We start from the raw sequence: 12,810 nt of genomic DNA, 5'->3' as shown, positions 1-12,810 counted from the left end.
TTCTGATTCTTTAATTTAAAAATACTTAAAATTTTGCTTTTTAAAAATTTGGACTTGCCTGTTATGCAAAATTTGTGAGTTTTGTTTGGCAAAACAAACTGACAGCCTCAGTTTTCATAAACTTTGGAACTTGTGTGCTCTTTTCCAGTCCATCCATTCTGTGTCAGAGGCAACAATTTGTCTGTTTTGATCATATGTTAGTTTTCATTTCTGAACTTCATACTAATGGAATCTTACAATGTATACACTTTTGCCTCTGGCCTTTTTCACTGGACATAGTGTTTTTGAGATTCACATATGTTGTTGCATGTGTCTTATTACCACTGAGTGAATATGCCACACTCTGTTGAGTCTCCTGTTGATATATTCTTGGAGCAGTTTCCAGTTTGGGGTTATTAAGAATAAATCTGCTATGAACATTCTTCTACAAATCACACTTCTCATTTTTCATGGGGAAAATATCTAGGAGTGGAGTTGCTGAGTGTAGGGTATGTGTTTGTTTCTTAGAAACAGCCAAGCAGTTTTCCATAGCGCGGCCTCGTACCCCTCGAGCAATGATGGATCCTTGCCAGCGTCAGTGTTGTCAGTCATGTCAGTCTTCGCCATTATTGTGTGTGGAGGCATATCACTGTGGTTTAATTTACATTTCTCTGTACCTTCTGATGTCGAACACCTTTTCATATACTTTTGGCCATTCGGAGACCTTTTTTTGTGAAATACATTTGCCCTTCTCTTACTCACCATGCTCTTAATTGCTGTTTATAACTAGGTTGTGTGGTTTCATTACCGGCTGATGTGAGACTCACCGATCTATGTATAATCTATGATATTTTTTTAAAAAGATTAGGTAGCTTTATTAGAATTCTGAAAAGCCAGATGATATTGGGAATCCAAAATTGAATGTTCATATTATGGATTTTTGTATAATACCAGCTGAAAGACGGAAGTTATTTATTACATAATTGAACTTGTGATATCTGGCAACTTGTGATAACTTGGGTGGAAAATCCATGGATTTGATAGAAAATCAAAGCCTTAGTTTGTTATTTTTATTGCAGATTTTCAACCCAAAAGAGTCATGTGAAAAACATGTTGAGAAAATTTGTCAGCCTTCTAATTAATTAAGTCGATTGGAAGTATGTATTTATTTATTTATTTATTATTTATTTATTTATGGCTTGGGTCTTTGTTGCTGTGCGCGGCTTTCTCAAGTTGGGGCGAGCCGGGGCTACTCTTTGTTGTGGTGCGCGGGCTTCTCATTGCGGTGGCTTCTCTTGTTGTGGAGCATGGGCTCTAGGCACGCGGGCTTCAGTAGCTGTGGCTCGTGGGCTCCAGAGCTCAGGCTCAGTAGTTGTGGCGCACATGGGCTTAGTTGCTCCGTGGCATGTGGGATCTTCCTGGACCAGGGCTTGAACCTGTGCCTCCTGCATTGGCAGGCGGATTCTTAACCACTGCGCCACCAGGGAAGCTCCGATATTTTCTTATTTGTTCATCAGTTTAAGTTGTATTACATTGTATTACATCAAAAAGCAGGAAGAACTTGTAGTTGTATTAGCATGGGTTTTACAGGTTTACAGCTTTCATGGGTATTTTTTCAAGTTTCCTTGGGAAATGATGACTTGAATTTTTGATGTATTGTTCTCTTAGTCACAAACTATCTCTCTATATTCTTTGTTGCTTAAAGAGAATGTTAGGTAACAGAAAAGTAAACTTATTCCAGTGCAAAGTATACCGCATATTTTGGCTGTTGTGAATTGCCTGTAGTAATAGCATTCGGTTTATTTATTACTTTAGCAGCCGCTATTGTGGTCTGTGTCTTTGCCATCAAGGCAGAGGGTCACATTCAGTTGTGAACACTGTTGTGTGTTGAAAGATCTCGGATGGTGACTTTGATCATGTGGACGTCCCCTCCCCCATACCTACAAATTTCAGAACTTGTTTCTCAGAAGGAGGCCCTGCTGCAGAACAAGCTAATAAAGAATGTGGTTCCTTTATGGTTCGATATCACGGGAGTCTGCTCCAGAGGAGATCATTACCTTTTAGGCTGATTTCTGGCAAGGTATTTTTCAATTTGAGTCATTATTAAAATCCTGTTTCTTGGGTTTTTACAATTCATGTGTTGTAATTGGAAGAGCTTTTGTAGAGTATTCCTCGGCCTCCATACTTGTTGAATTATGTAGTATTTATCTTCCATAGTTATTTCTTAGAGTGTACTTCAGTTATTTATATATAATTTATATTACATGATACAGACTATGTAGTTTGTTAATGATTAACTTGTGTACTCAGTGGAAAATGAGATATTAGGTACATTGGTACATAGTTGACCATTAAGAATGTGCCTTCTGTAGTTTTAATGTTTTATTCTTTCAGAAAAGTCATCAGAAAAGTGCCTGTGGTATTGGCCGTTCACGTTTCTGACTATATGAAAAAAGTCTTAGGGTGTGGTTGGAGGAGCCTTTTCTTCTTTCATTTTTACCAACTAGTTCAGATGTGTTGGCATGAGAGGGTAAAATCAAACATGAACTCACTCAGTTCTTACTCAGTTTTATCCTAAAATTAATTTAAAGCAGACTACTTTTGCCACATAGATTTGTTACAGTTATGGCTTAAGATTTCAGCTGAAGTCCTTTTCTTAAGGAAATCCCTGGCAGTCCATTGACTAGGACTTGGCACTTTCACTGTCGGGCCTGGGTTCGATCCCTGATCGGGGAACTAAGGTCCTGCAAGCTGTGTGGCACAGCCAAAAAAAAAAAAAAAAGAAAACCTTTTCTTTAAATGCAGTTGTTGGTTGATTTTCATATTGGGGTGTTCTTGAGGATCAGAAAATAGGAAAGTGCATCAACTTTCTAGGCCTTCCCAGGTTCTTAACTCCATATTACGAGCATCACTGAATGGGTGTGTTATCAGCACATCCGTAACTGTCTTTTTAGAGTTGGTTACAACCCAGTGCACAATAAACCTGGCCACTTAGTTATAGTACCACCTCTTTAAACAGAACTCTAGTGGTTGTTTTTTACTATTAAAGGATTAAGATAAGCTACCCTTTTGAAGACTCTTGGCAACTAGAAGTTCCTCAGTTCTGGAGATTACCTTTCTAGGTTTCAGCGTAGTTAGTGCTTTGTAAAACTTTCAGGTTCACATTTTTGAAAAGTTGAGAAGACCATTAAAATTTTTAGTAGACCTGGTGTCATTGTGTCTTTAAGAATTAAGTAATCCAGTTGTCCAGTTTGATTTATGGTTCCATTTATTCTTCTTGTCCATCCTTAACTTTACCAAAGGCAAAGTATATATAAGTGATACAGTTATAAAACCAGTGTAAGAATGCTAGTTGCAGATGGAAATAATATGCGAGATAATTTTTGTTGATTTATGGCATGCTTTGCTTGAAAAAATATTTAAGGTTTTTAAAGTGGGACCATGGATCCTATTGGATCATTGTGGCGTATTAGTGGAATCTATGAGTCTGATTAATTCACATGCAGAATTTTGTGTACATAATTTTTGCACGTACTTTTTGGCGGGGGTGGGTCATACTTTTCATCCAATTCTCAGGTGAATTTGAGACCCAAATGAGTTTTGAAAACTGCCAATTTAGAATAATTATTTCCAGTATCTTTGGGTCATGTACCCTCACTTTAAAAATATTGAGCCCAAAGCTGGGTATTTATTTCTCAGTTGTAATTGTGTATTACTGCGCTGATATTTCAGGTATGTTACAAAACACATTTCATAGGCATGAGGTAACAATAAACATAAACCTGGACCTCAGCAGAAAATCTGGAGTGCCTGCTGTCTGGGTAGGTAAGCAGGTCATCTTCTAATGGAGCACAGCAGACACGTTTGTGTGCCCTGCCTTGGTACAAGCAGAGTAAAATTTTGTACATAGGATAGGAATCAGGATCCTATGTAGGATTTTGGATTATAAGGGTCTTGGGCTGTGGTGTGCTGAGGGACCAGCAGTCCAGACGAGAGGACCTATGGAAAATAAGAGGGAGACGTTCAGCGTCGTGGATTTAACAGTGTTTACTCTGATGCTGAAACAAAATTTAGCTGAATTTTAAGTCAGTTGATGTTCTTAGAGGAAATGAAAGGAAAATCCTTACTGAATGGACATAATCAGATGAGGTAAAGACTAAACGGCATCTTAAGGGAACTTGATTCCTGTCACGGACTGTAGGAAGTGAGTTATCGCTTGTTTTTTAATTGATGGTTGAAACTTGTTTTTAAGAGGCTAAGTCTGATTTTATTGTAATCCTAGGAGAAAAGAAAACATGGATGAAGCTACCTGAAATTTGGTTTCCGGGGTGAACCGAAGTCGAGAGACAGGAAACGCTGGAGTCTCCCTTCAGGTCAGCACCTGTTGTAGCAGCTCCCTCTGTCCTTCTTCCTGGTCCCTGTGTCAGAGTCAGTGGGATAACACTGCATAGCTCATGGCACAGTTAAAACCTCTGCTTCTCTGCCTGTCTTCTTATGCGGCTCCCAGCGTCACTGCCCTTTTCTTTGAGGAAGATTGGAGGGTATTTTTAGCTCCAAATTGCCCTTGTCTTTCCCCACTGGTAGTAATGTGTATATTGATTTGTCTTCTGGCAAAACTGGACTGGGAATAGAAATGATGTGTTAAATAACACAGGTCTTATGTACGAGGGGAAAAAAAAATCCCTCTTGTTTTTCAGTGATTCCAAGCCTAAAATTTTAGTCTTGTGGTCCTTTGGAAAGTGTGTGATCTTAAAATGGTTTAATATCATAAATTCAGATTCAAGCTAGGGACACTAGCTCCATTTCTCCCTTGCTGCTTCCCACCTTTTTAGAGGGTAACAGTTTTCCTATTATTTTATTGTTTTTTTCCATTATTTCTTAAAGACATAAAATTCTTTAGAATCATTTACGCTATGTGATCTGTATGATAGAACTGTGATGATGGTATGTTGTCACCCTAATAGATGCAAGAAGTATTATTTTAAGTATATTTCTTCCCTACCCCCCCACCCCCTTACATGGTGATTCTAATCTATTCTTGTTACAGCTGTGGTCCTGGGAGCCAGGAGCATCAGCCTTTCCTGAGAGCTGCTCGCAAGGTGAGAATCTCGGTACACACGGGCTCATCGAATCAGACCGCCCAGTTTAACGTGGTTCCAGGGGATGTGCGTCCACACTGAGTGAGAAGCACTGATAGGTACCATACCTTTGGGAAATGTCATCTTTTCAAAGTATCTGACGACTCATGGGCACAAAAATGTGACAGCTGTTTCTCACGCTATTATCCAGCTCTAGAAAATTAACGTTGGGTCGTGGTTCTCAAAGCTGGTCTCTGGATCCGCATCACTGTCACCTGGAAACTTGTTGAAAATGCAGATTCCCAGGTACATACTTGCTCTACTGAACAATAAAATCTTCAGGGGTGGGTGTTTGTGTGTGTGGGGGGGTAGGATCCAACAGTTTATTTTATTTATTAAATTTTGGCCATGCTGCACAGCTTATGGGATCTCAGTTCCCCGACCAGGGCTTGAACCCAGGCCACTGCAGTGAAGGCGCTGAGTCCTCACCACCGGGCCGCCAAGGAACTCCGCCCCCTCCACCCCCCTTTTACTTTATCATGCTTTGTTTTCAAAACCTCTCCAGGTAATTCTGGTTTTTATGGATGAAATTATAATTGCCCTTTGAAATAGGTTTACAGAGAATCACTTTATATTCTTTGGACATTTTGTTGGTATTAAATTTTCCAAGTGTTTTGTTAAGTAGGTTCCTTACTTAAATAAAATTTGAAGAAATAATCTCAAAATATACGAATAAGGAAAAAAAACCCCTAATGTACATAGGTGAATTGTGCTGTGATAGTGAAGCTGTGGTTTCATGTGGCCATCTTTTGGTTAACAGTATTCTGGGGTTTTTTTTGTTGTTTTGTTTTGGTTTTTTTTAGTTAAATAACTGCTTTTCATTCCAGATCTCATTTTCTGGTCAGTGAAAAGAAACTGTTCATTCCAGGAAGAGATTAACTTTATGAAAGTTAAATAAAATGCCAAATACATATTTAATTCTAGTAGAAGGAAGTAACTTGACAGTTTCCCCTTTTAGAAATCTTATTTAAAACGTTGGTTCTCATACTTTGAAGGTGCAGGAGAATCTCTTGGATCAGAACACAGACTGCTGGGCCCCCAGTCTGTGGTTTAAAAGCCCAGGAATTTTCATTTCTTAACAATGTGGTGCTGCTCTGGGTTGAGGCACAATGAAATACTAGTTGTAGAAGGTTTTATAGGCCGAATATACAAATTCAGGTCTTGAATATTTTTTAGGTTTCCTGATCAGTAATTCTAGCCCAGTAAATTATTTTCTTTATAACTGAAACCTCTTTGTTCTTCCTTTACAAAAATATGCAATATTACTTCCTGTTTTCTAACAATTAGTTTTTTCTTTTCAGGTCATTTTGTGGGAGAAAAAAAATTTTTTTTAATTATTTTTGGCTGCGTCGGGTCTTCATTGCTGCATGCGGGCTTTCTCTAGTTGCGGCGAGCGGGGGCTTCTCTTCGTTGCCGTGTGCGGGCTTCTCATTGCGGTGGCTTCTCGTTGCAGAGCACAGGCTCTAGACGCGTGGGCTTCAGTAGTTGTGGTGCACAGGCTCCGTAGTTGTGGCTCACGGGCTCTACAGCGCAGGCTCAGTAGTTGTGGCGCACAGGCTTAGTTGCTCCGCGGCATGTGGGATCTTCCCGGACCAGGGCTCGAATCCGTGTCCCCTACATTGGCAGGTGGATTCTTAACCTCTGCGCCACCAGAGAGGTCCGGGATAAATGATTTTAATGACACAGGAGAAACGAGCCAGAAGAATCTTATTTTTTAATTTATTACTTTATATAACAGTCTATGGATACATGAGCAGTTATGACACTTTGATCCAGGTTGTTTTCCTAAGTTATATACCGTCCCCCTGGTACACTTGCTGGCTAATGCTGGCAAATGTTATGGTCACAGAGCAACCAACCCCCCCCCCCCCCCCCCCCCCCGTAAATGGAAACCACTGGAGGGTTTTCTTTTAGGGACATGAGTCAAGGCACAGACTGGGCGGTGGAGCAGCGGAGCTGATCGGGTTAGACTCCACTTGGGGCTGGCTCTCTGGGAGCTCAGATGACTGTTTCCCAGTTTTGTTTTAATTTGGTCCTGACTGAATTGTGAACCTCATTCCATTTTCCAGCCCAGTAGCAAGGCTCTTCTGTACCAGGAGGGAGCAGTCAGGCCTGGAAATCCCAGATTTTGTTGGAAAGGAACACCGTCTGCAGGTGAGCAGAGGATGGAGGGAAGTGGTATGGATTCCATCCGTTTTCTTCTGATCCTACTCAGTAAAGCTTTAGGATGTCAAAATAACTTTAGGCGTTTGTACCGTATTATGCTATGAAACATATTAACTAGCATGAAATATTAAATTTTTCTAAATTCTTACATATATGTTCTTGTACATATAAATTTATATACATTTTTTTTTGGCTGCGCAGCAGGTAGGATCTTAGTTCCCCAACCAGGGATCAAACCCACACTGCCCGCAGTGCAAGCGCAGAGTCTCAACCACTGGACCGCCAGGGAAGTCCCCAATTTTTCTAAATTCTTATTTCATTTTATAAATCACCTTGCGGTACTCTCCTTGTATCTGTGTCCTACTGTTGCCTGGTCTTTGCTGATCATCCTCCTTGCACTTTTATGTTTTTCCCCGTTTTTATGCAAAGACACTGGAGTTTCATGGTTAATGCTTTTTAAAGGTCTTGCTGTCAACGTTCTGGATGCTAAAACCTTGCCAACAGTAGTAAATTACTACTAATGAACTAGTAAATTCTCATAAGGTAACTGAAAGCTCTCAGCGTAACCCTGCCGAGTAGAATTCTAAAAGCAGCACCTGAGCTTCAAACTGCAACCTCCTAACATTCCACTGAATACATTCTACAAATTTAAGAATTTAAGATGGGAATGACTTGAGAAGATAGTGTATGAAGTTGAGTAACTTGTATTCCTGGACTAAATCCAAACTCCTCATCCAACTGTAGTCCAACGTTTATTGGCGGGTATTAGGTACTAGGCACTGCTCTTTGGTACTGGGTATTGTAGGCAAAAGGATTGTAAGGTGCTTTCTACTGCAGCATACTAATTAGTGGTGACCAGATCTGGGTGGTATGGTTAGTAAGTTAAATTAATTGGATAACCCGACTTCGCATCATGTCCTTACCTCAGTATACACCGGAAAGTAGTGATAGCTGAGGCGTGATGATATTTCAGTGAGTCTGGATCCAAAGAGCCATGCATCCCGCTTGAAGTTACGGCCCCGCCCATGGCCTAGAGGGTGACGCTCCACTTACGCATTCTGTACTGTGTGCCCGGTATAACTACACGAGCCACAAGGAGATGGCTTTGCTTTCCACAGGTAGTACTAGCGTATCTGCAAACCTTTGATAAGGTGCTGCTGGAGAATTGCTTTTTCAGGGCAGTCATTGTTCACACTTATTTTAAATATCAAAGTAGCAGCATTAACTGAAGTATCTGATGCGATTGGCTGCCTTATCGAGTGGAGAAGTCCAAGACCTCATCATCCTGGTCAGAATTTCCCCACCCCAGGGCTATAGAGAAGCAAGTTCAGATGAAAAGACCTGTCATAAACTGCACAGCTCTGCAAGGTTTTATTCCTAGTGCTCCTGTAAAGGTGTTACCTAGGCATGCTTTTTAGGTGATGGGAATGTTTTTTAAAAACCCATTTCTCTTCCATGTATTGGACAGGGTGCACCACCGCTGAAATAGATCTCGTGGCTGTGAGGCTAGATGCAGCAGGAGTACAGCATTCAGTATCGTTGAAAAGTCTAATCCCAGCCATTGTTTAGCTAAACTATACATTTCGTATCCACCTCGTTTTGAAGTCCTGAGACTTCAGAAAGAAACTAGCAAGACCAGCATTGTGGTATTTTATTGAGGAAAGTAGGAAAAGGCAGTTGTGCTCTGAAATATCTCTACAGTGTGTGGGGGTTAGCTCTTAGTATCCACAGACTGAACAAATAACCGGGGAAGAAGAAAAATTTTCCAGCAAGTTCCAAAAAGCAAAACTTGAATTTGCTGCACACCAGGAACTCTTTACATAGAATTTACACTGTGTTTACAACTATTTACATAGCATTTACCTTGTATTAGGTATTGTAAGTTAATCCAGAAATGAGTTAAAGTATATGGGGTGATACTCAAGGGGTTAAATGCAAATATGACACAAGGACTCGAGCATCCTCAGATCTTGGTATCTGAGGGGGTTCTGGAACCAGTTCCCCATGGATGATGAGGGATGACGTATGTGACATTCTGAATTTTTTTCATTAAAATTGTAACTCACGCAATTGAGTTACAATTTTAAAACTAATCTGGAAATTAACAATTTTATACATTTCCATAACCCAGACAGCTTGATTCATTAGTCTGCCAAATATTTCTTGAAAGAATATAAGCATTAGACCTGTGGGCAATCACTTTTCTCAGGAGGCAGAGTGTGGCAAAGCCTGGCTGGCCTTCCCAGTGTTCAAAATAAGTAACAAGATCTGGCTGTTCGAAATGACTTGACGGATTCCAAAACAAAGATAAAGTCCACATGTAATATCCCCTTTTATGCTCATAATGTCTGGTTTCTGGGGTTTTTTTTTTTTTTTTTGCTATATCTCAGATTGATTTACTATCTTTTCAAACAATAAAGGGTAACCTGCAGATATATAAAGTTGTCACCTACTCGGGATCTGTGTCAATAGCACGTTGGAAAGATCAGACCTCCTCCCTCAAACCCGCCTACCACCTTAGATTAGTCCTACTTCAAGGGATGCAAACTCACACATTAACTTAGTGCTAACATTCCCACTGGATTTTTTTTTTTTAAACACAAAAATTCATTAGGGCTAGTAAAAAATTTCAAGTTAAAAAAAAGTTTTAATTTTCTTAAATAATCCTCATATGAACCATTCCACACTGTGGAAAAACATACAGTCTGGACACAATATCTAGATTTCAGAGCACTGGCACAAATACTTACATCTGTGTTTTATATGTTAGATGCACCATGCCCCATCTCTCAGACTGACAGGCCTTAAATGCAAGAGGCTTACAGAAGAAACTTTTAATTTGGAAGTGTGAGCTGTGCCAGAATTCCATACTGCTTTGAAGAGTGTTTGGAAATAGGTCTGAGAATAACTCTCCCAATTCTTTGGTCATTGCAGCTGTACTCTGTACGCACCTATTAGCAACTTAACCTGTTGAAAGAAAAAAAAGCATATATTTCAAGAGTTCCCCTTTGTTAGAAGAGGGGAAAAACAGCACGCACGGGCAAGACGTGTTTCCCTTCTTTGGCAATACTGTCAAATTGGTTATCAGTTTGGGTTGTTAGACTACCATTATTTTAATTAGAAAGTCCAATTGAGGGATTTCCCTGGTGGTGCAGTGGTTAAGAATCCACCCGCCAATGCAGGGGACATGGGTTCGAGCCCTGGGCCGGGAAGATCCCACATGCCGCGGAGCAACTAAGCCCGTGTGCCACAACTGCTGAGCCCACGTGCCACAACTACTGAAGCCTGCGCGCCAACTCTCGCCATAACTATAGAAGGCCTGCGCGCAGCAACGAAGACCCAACACAGCCAAAAATAAATAAAAAGTCCAATTGGGTTTTTAGGTTACTACGTTAATTGTACTGTCACACAGATTGTTCCGGTCCAGCTAGTGATCATACATCTGGCAATTAAATATCAAAAGCACAGAACATCACCAGACTGCTGCACACCATGGATATCAAAGAGGGTTGAAATCATTTCAGACCCAGGCAGGCACACCAGGAACAGCATGACATTCCTGAAAACCGTCTCTAATAATGTGACCTGAAGGAACGACCTGAGCAGTGAGAGCAGATGCAAGGAGATTCTTACCTTAGCAGACGGCGCTTCCGTCAACCTTATAAAGAGTTTATTGAGGCCTGCGGCAGGGCTGAACGAGTAAACAAAATGACTGTCCTGGGGAAGAGACCAAAAGATAGATCAGCATTTCTGCAGACAGACTTCTCCATCTAGACACAGCCAGACTCCAGAAACCTTTAAGACTAGTGATGTAGAAGAAAATCCAAGTTTGTCTGAATTTCTTTATAAGACAACATGCTGTGATTTCTTTACTTTTCCCTTGCATTAAAGAGATAACATTTATCTGGAAAAACAATATATAGATAAAAAATCTTCAGCATTAGAATGTATCCAGCCATATACAGCATGCATGTTAAAAATCTTCATAACCAGTTAAATTCATCCTAAGGAGAGAATTTTATATGTGGCAAAGGAAACATACACAACGATTCTTCAAGGGCATTTTTAATGCTAAAGAATTTACATAGCCACTATTAGTTTAGTTATTATATATTTATATTTTAAAACGTTCACAGTGGGGCTTCCCTGGTGGCGCAGTGGTTAAATCCGCCTGCCAATGCAGGGGACATGGCTTCGAGCCCTGGTCCGGGAAGATCCCACATGCTGCGAAGCAGCTAAGCCCGTATGCCACGACTACTGAAGCCCACATGCCTGGAGCCCGTGCTCTGCCAACAAGAGAAGCCACTGCACCGCAACGAAAAGGAGTTCCCGCTCGCCACAACTAGAGAAAAGCCCACACACAGCAACGAAGACCCGACGCAGCCAAAAATAAAATTTATAAGACAAAAAGTTCACAATGAATAAAAATCAAAATTATACTGTGATTACCTAAAATTAAACTAGGCATAGATACAACCAGTGTTATTCAGTGTTTATATTTAGATAGGATGTTTCTTGTACCTAAGAATTTATCTTCAAAATGTGAGTTCCAAGACTTGGTAAACATAGTTTAAAGCACAGATACCAATTAAAACAATTTATGATTATGGATTATTGCCATTTCCAGCAACTACAATTAACAGAAGAATTTATGTCATCTGTGCTTTTGATTAGAAGACTGTACTCAGTAATGAACTATAGAAACTTACCAGGAAAACAGGGAGTTGAAATTTATCATTTAAAACGACAGCTTGTACACTACACGGTCCACAGAGGCGAGCAATGACCTCTTTACCCAGAAAGTTTGCGTGGAAAATAAACAGCAGGATGCCGGAGCCTGAATTGGGGAGATACAAATAGAGATTTTAATTCCCCACCCAACAGGGCCACTTTGCAGAGCCTGAGGGAGGAGGCCCACGCGGGTAGGAAGCGGCCCGTACCCCACCCTCGATTGTAAGATTTGATCAGTCTTCCAGGTGCAAAACCTGCTGGTGTTTATCTAGTGCTTTTCAGACCACAGAACCCTTTTTACTTTTAGTTTGAGTAGCTACTGACAGCTCATCGGCAGGCTTTTTAAATATGCTTTTTCTACACTGAAGTTATTTTTTTTAAGTGGTATTTAAAAGTTCCAGCTGAATGTATAAATGTCAATGGCAGCGAAACCTGCAGACTGTGGTTTCTGAGTGTGGGTTTGAGGAATTTTCCACTGTCTTCCACATACTATTTTGCCTTTTCTGAATTTTCTTATAATGTGAAAAAAATCTTATTTTTTGAAAAAAAAAAAAGGTTGGGTAAGATTTGAAGCTTTTGAACATGCAAAATATTCTGCAAGATTCATTCTCTGAACAAAAACTTTACTTTTGATAATATAAAACAGATACATGAGTTGTTTTTTAATATGATGTTAAAAACTTGCGAATGAGGAGACTTCATAAAAAGACCCCTAAGAACGACTGGCTTTAAAATTTGTCCTGGTTCCAGGAAAAAAGGGCACACCAGGTCCCTGGCTCTTTTATCTCCTTTCAGG

The 12,810-nt window shown here is 40.2% G+C and overlaps 2 protein-coding genes across 23 annotated transcripts in view; one reads left to right on the top strand and one right to left on the bottom strand.

Moving 5' to 3' along the window:
• PSPC1 (paraspeckle component 1) overlaps window positions 1-12,810 on the top strand; it is a 109,232-nt gene that overhangs the window by 79,724 nt on the left and 16,698 nt on the right. For 5 of the 16 annotated variants that reach the window (XR_004523027.2, XR_004523041.2, XR_004523043.2 and 2 more), the window contains 4 exons: window positions 4,262-4,352; window positions 5,027-5,078; window positions 5,269-5,363; window positions 7,187-7,271. Coding sequence is in view for 1 of the 16 variants with exons in the window: in XM_073794901.1 (XP_073651002.1) it covers window positions 1,059-1,121 (63 nt within the window). In the remaining 15 variants the exon portion in view is untranslated. Of the gene's footprint in view, window positions 1-1,058; window positions 1,138-4,261; window positions 4,353-5,026; window positions 5,177-5,268; window positions 5,364-7,186; window positions 7,272-12,810 lie in introns of those variants that run through there. The other 11 variants (XR_004523032.2, XR_004523031.2, XR_004523024.2 and 8 more) reach the window with 7 other exon arrangements.
• The window catches only part of MPHOSPH8 (M-phase phosphoprotein 8), a 49,992-nt gene continuing 46,099 nt past the window's right edge, over window positions 8,918-12,810 (bottom strand). For all 7 annotated transcript variants that reach the window (XM_019936961.3, XM_033843488.2, XM_073794900.1 and 4 more), the window contains 3 exons: window positions 11,993-12,120; window positions 10,917-11,000; window positions 8,918-10,250 (listed from right to left, as the gene is read on the bottom strand). In XM_019936961.3, coding sequence (XP_019792520.2) covers window positions 10,209-10,250; window positions 10,917-11,000; window positions 11,993-12,120 — 254 coding nt within the window. In that variant the 3' untranslated portion in view covers window positions 8,918-10,208. The remainder of the gene's footprint in view (window positions 10,251-10,916; window positions 11,001-11,992; window positions 12,121-12,810) is intronic.

This window comes from Tursiops truncatus, chromosome 18 (genome assembly GCF_011762595.2).
Source record: "Tursiops truncatus isolate mTurTru1 chromosome 18, mTurTru1.mat.Y, whole genome shotgun sequence".
Taxonomy (NCBI): domain Eukaryota; kingdom Metazoa; phylum Chordata; class Mammalia; order Artiodactyla; family Delphinidae; genus Tursiops; species Tursiops truncatus.
The sequence above is the reverse complement of the archived record's forward strand: the minus strand, read 5'-3'. Positions and strand labels throughout refer to the sequence as shown.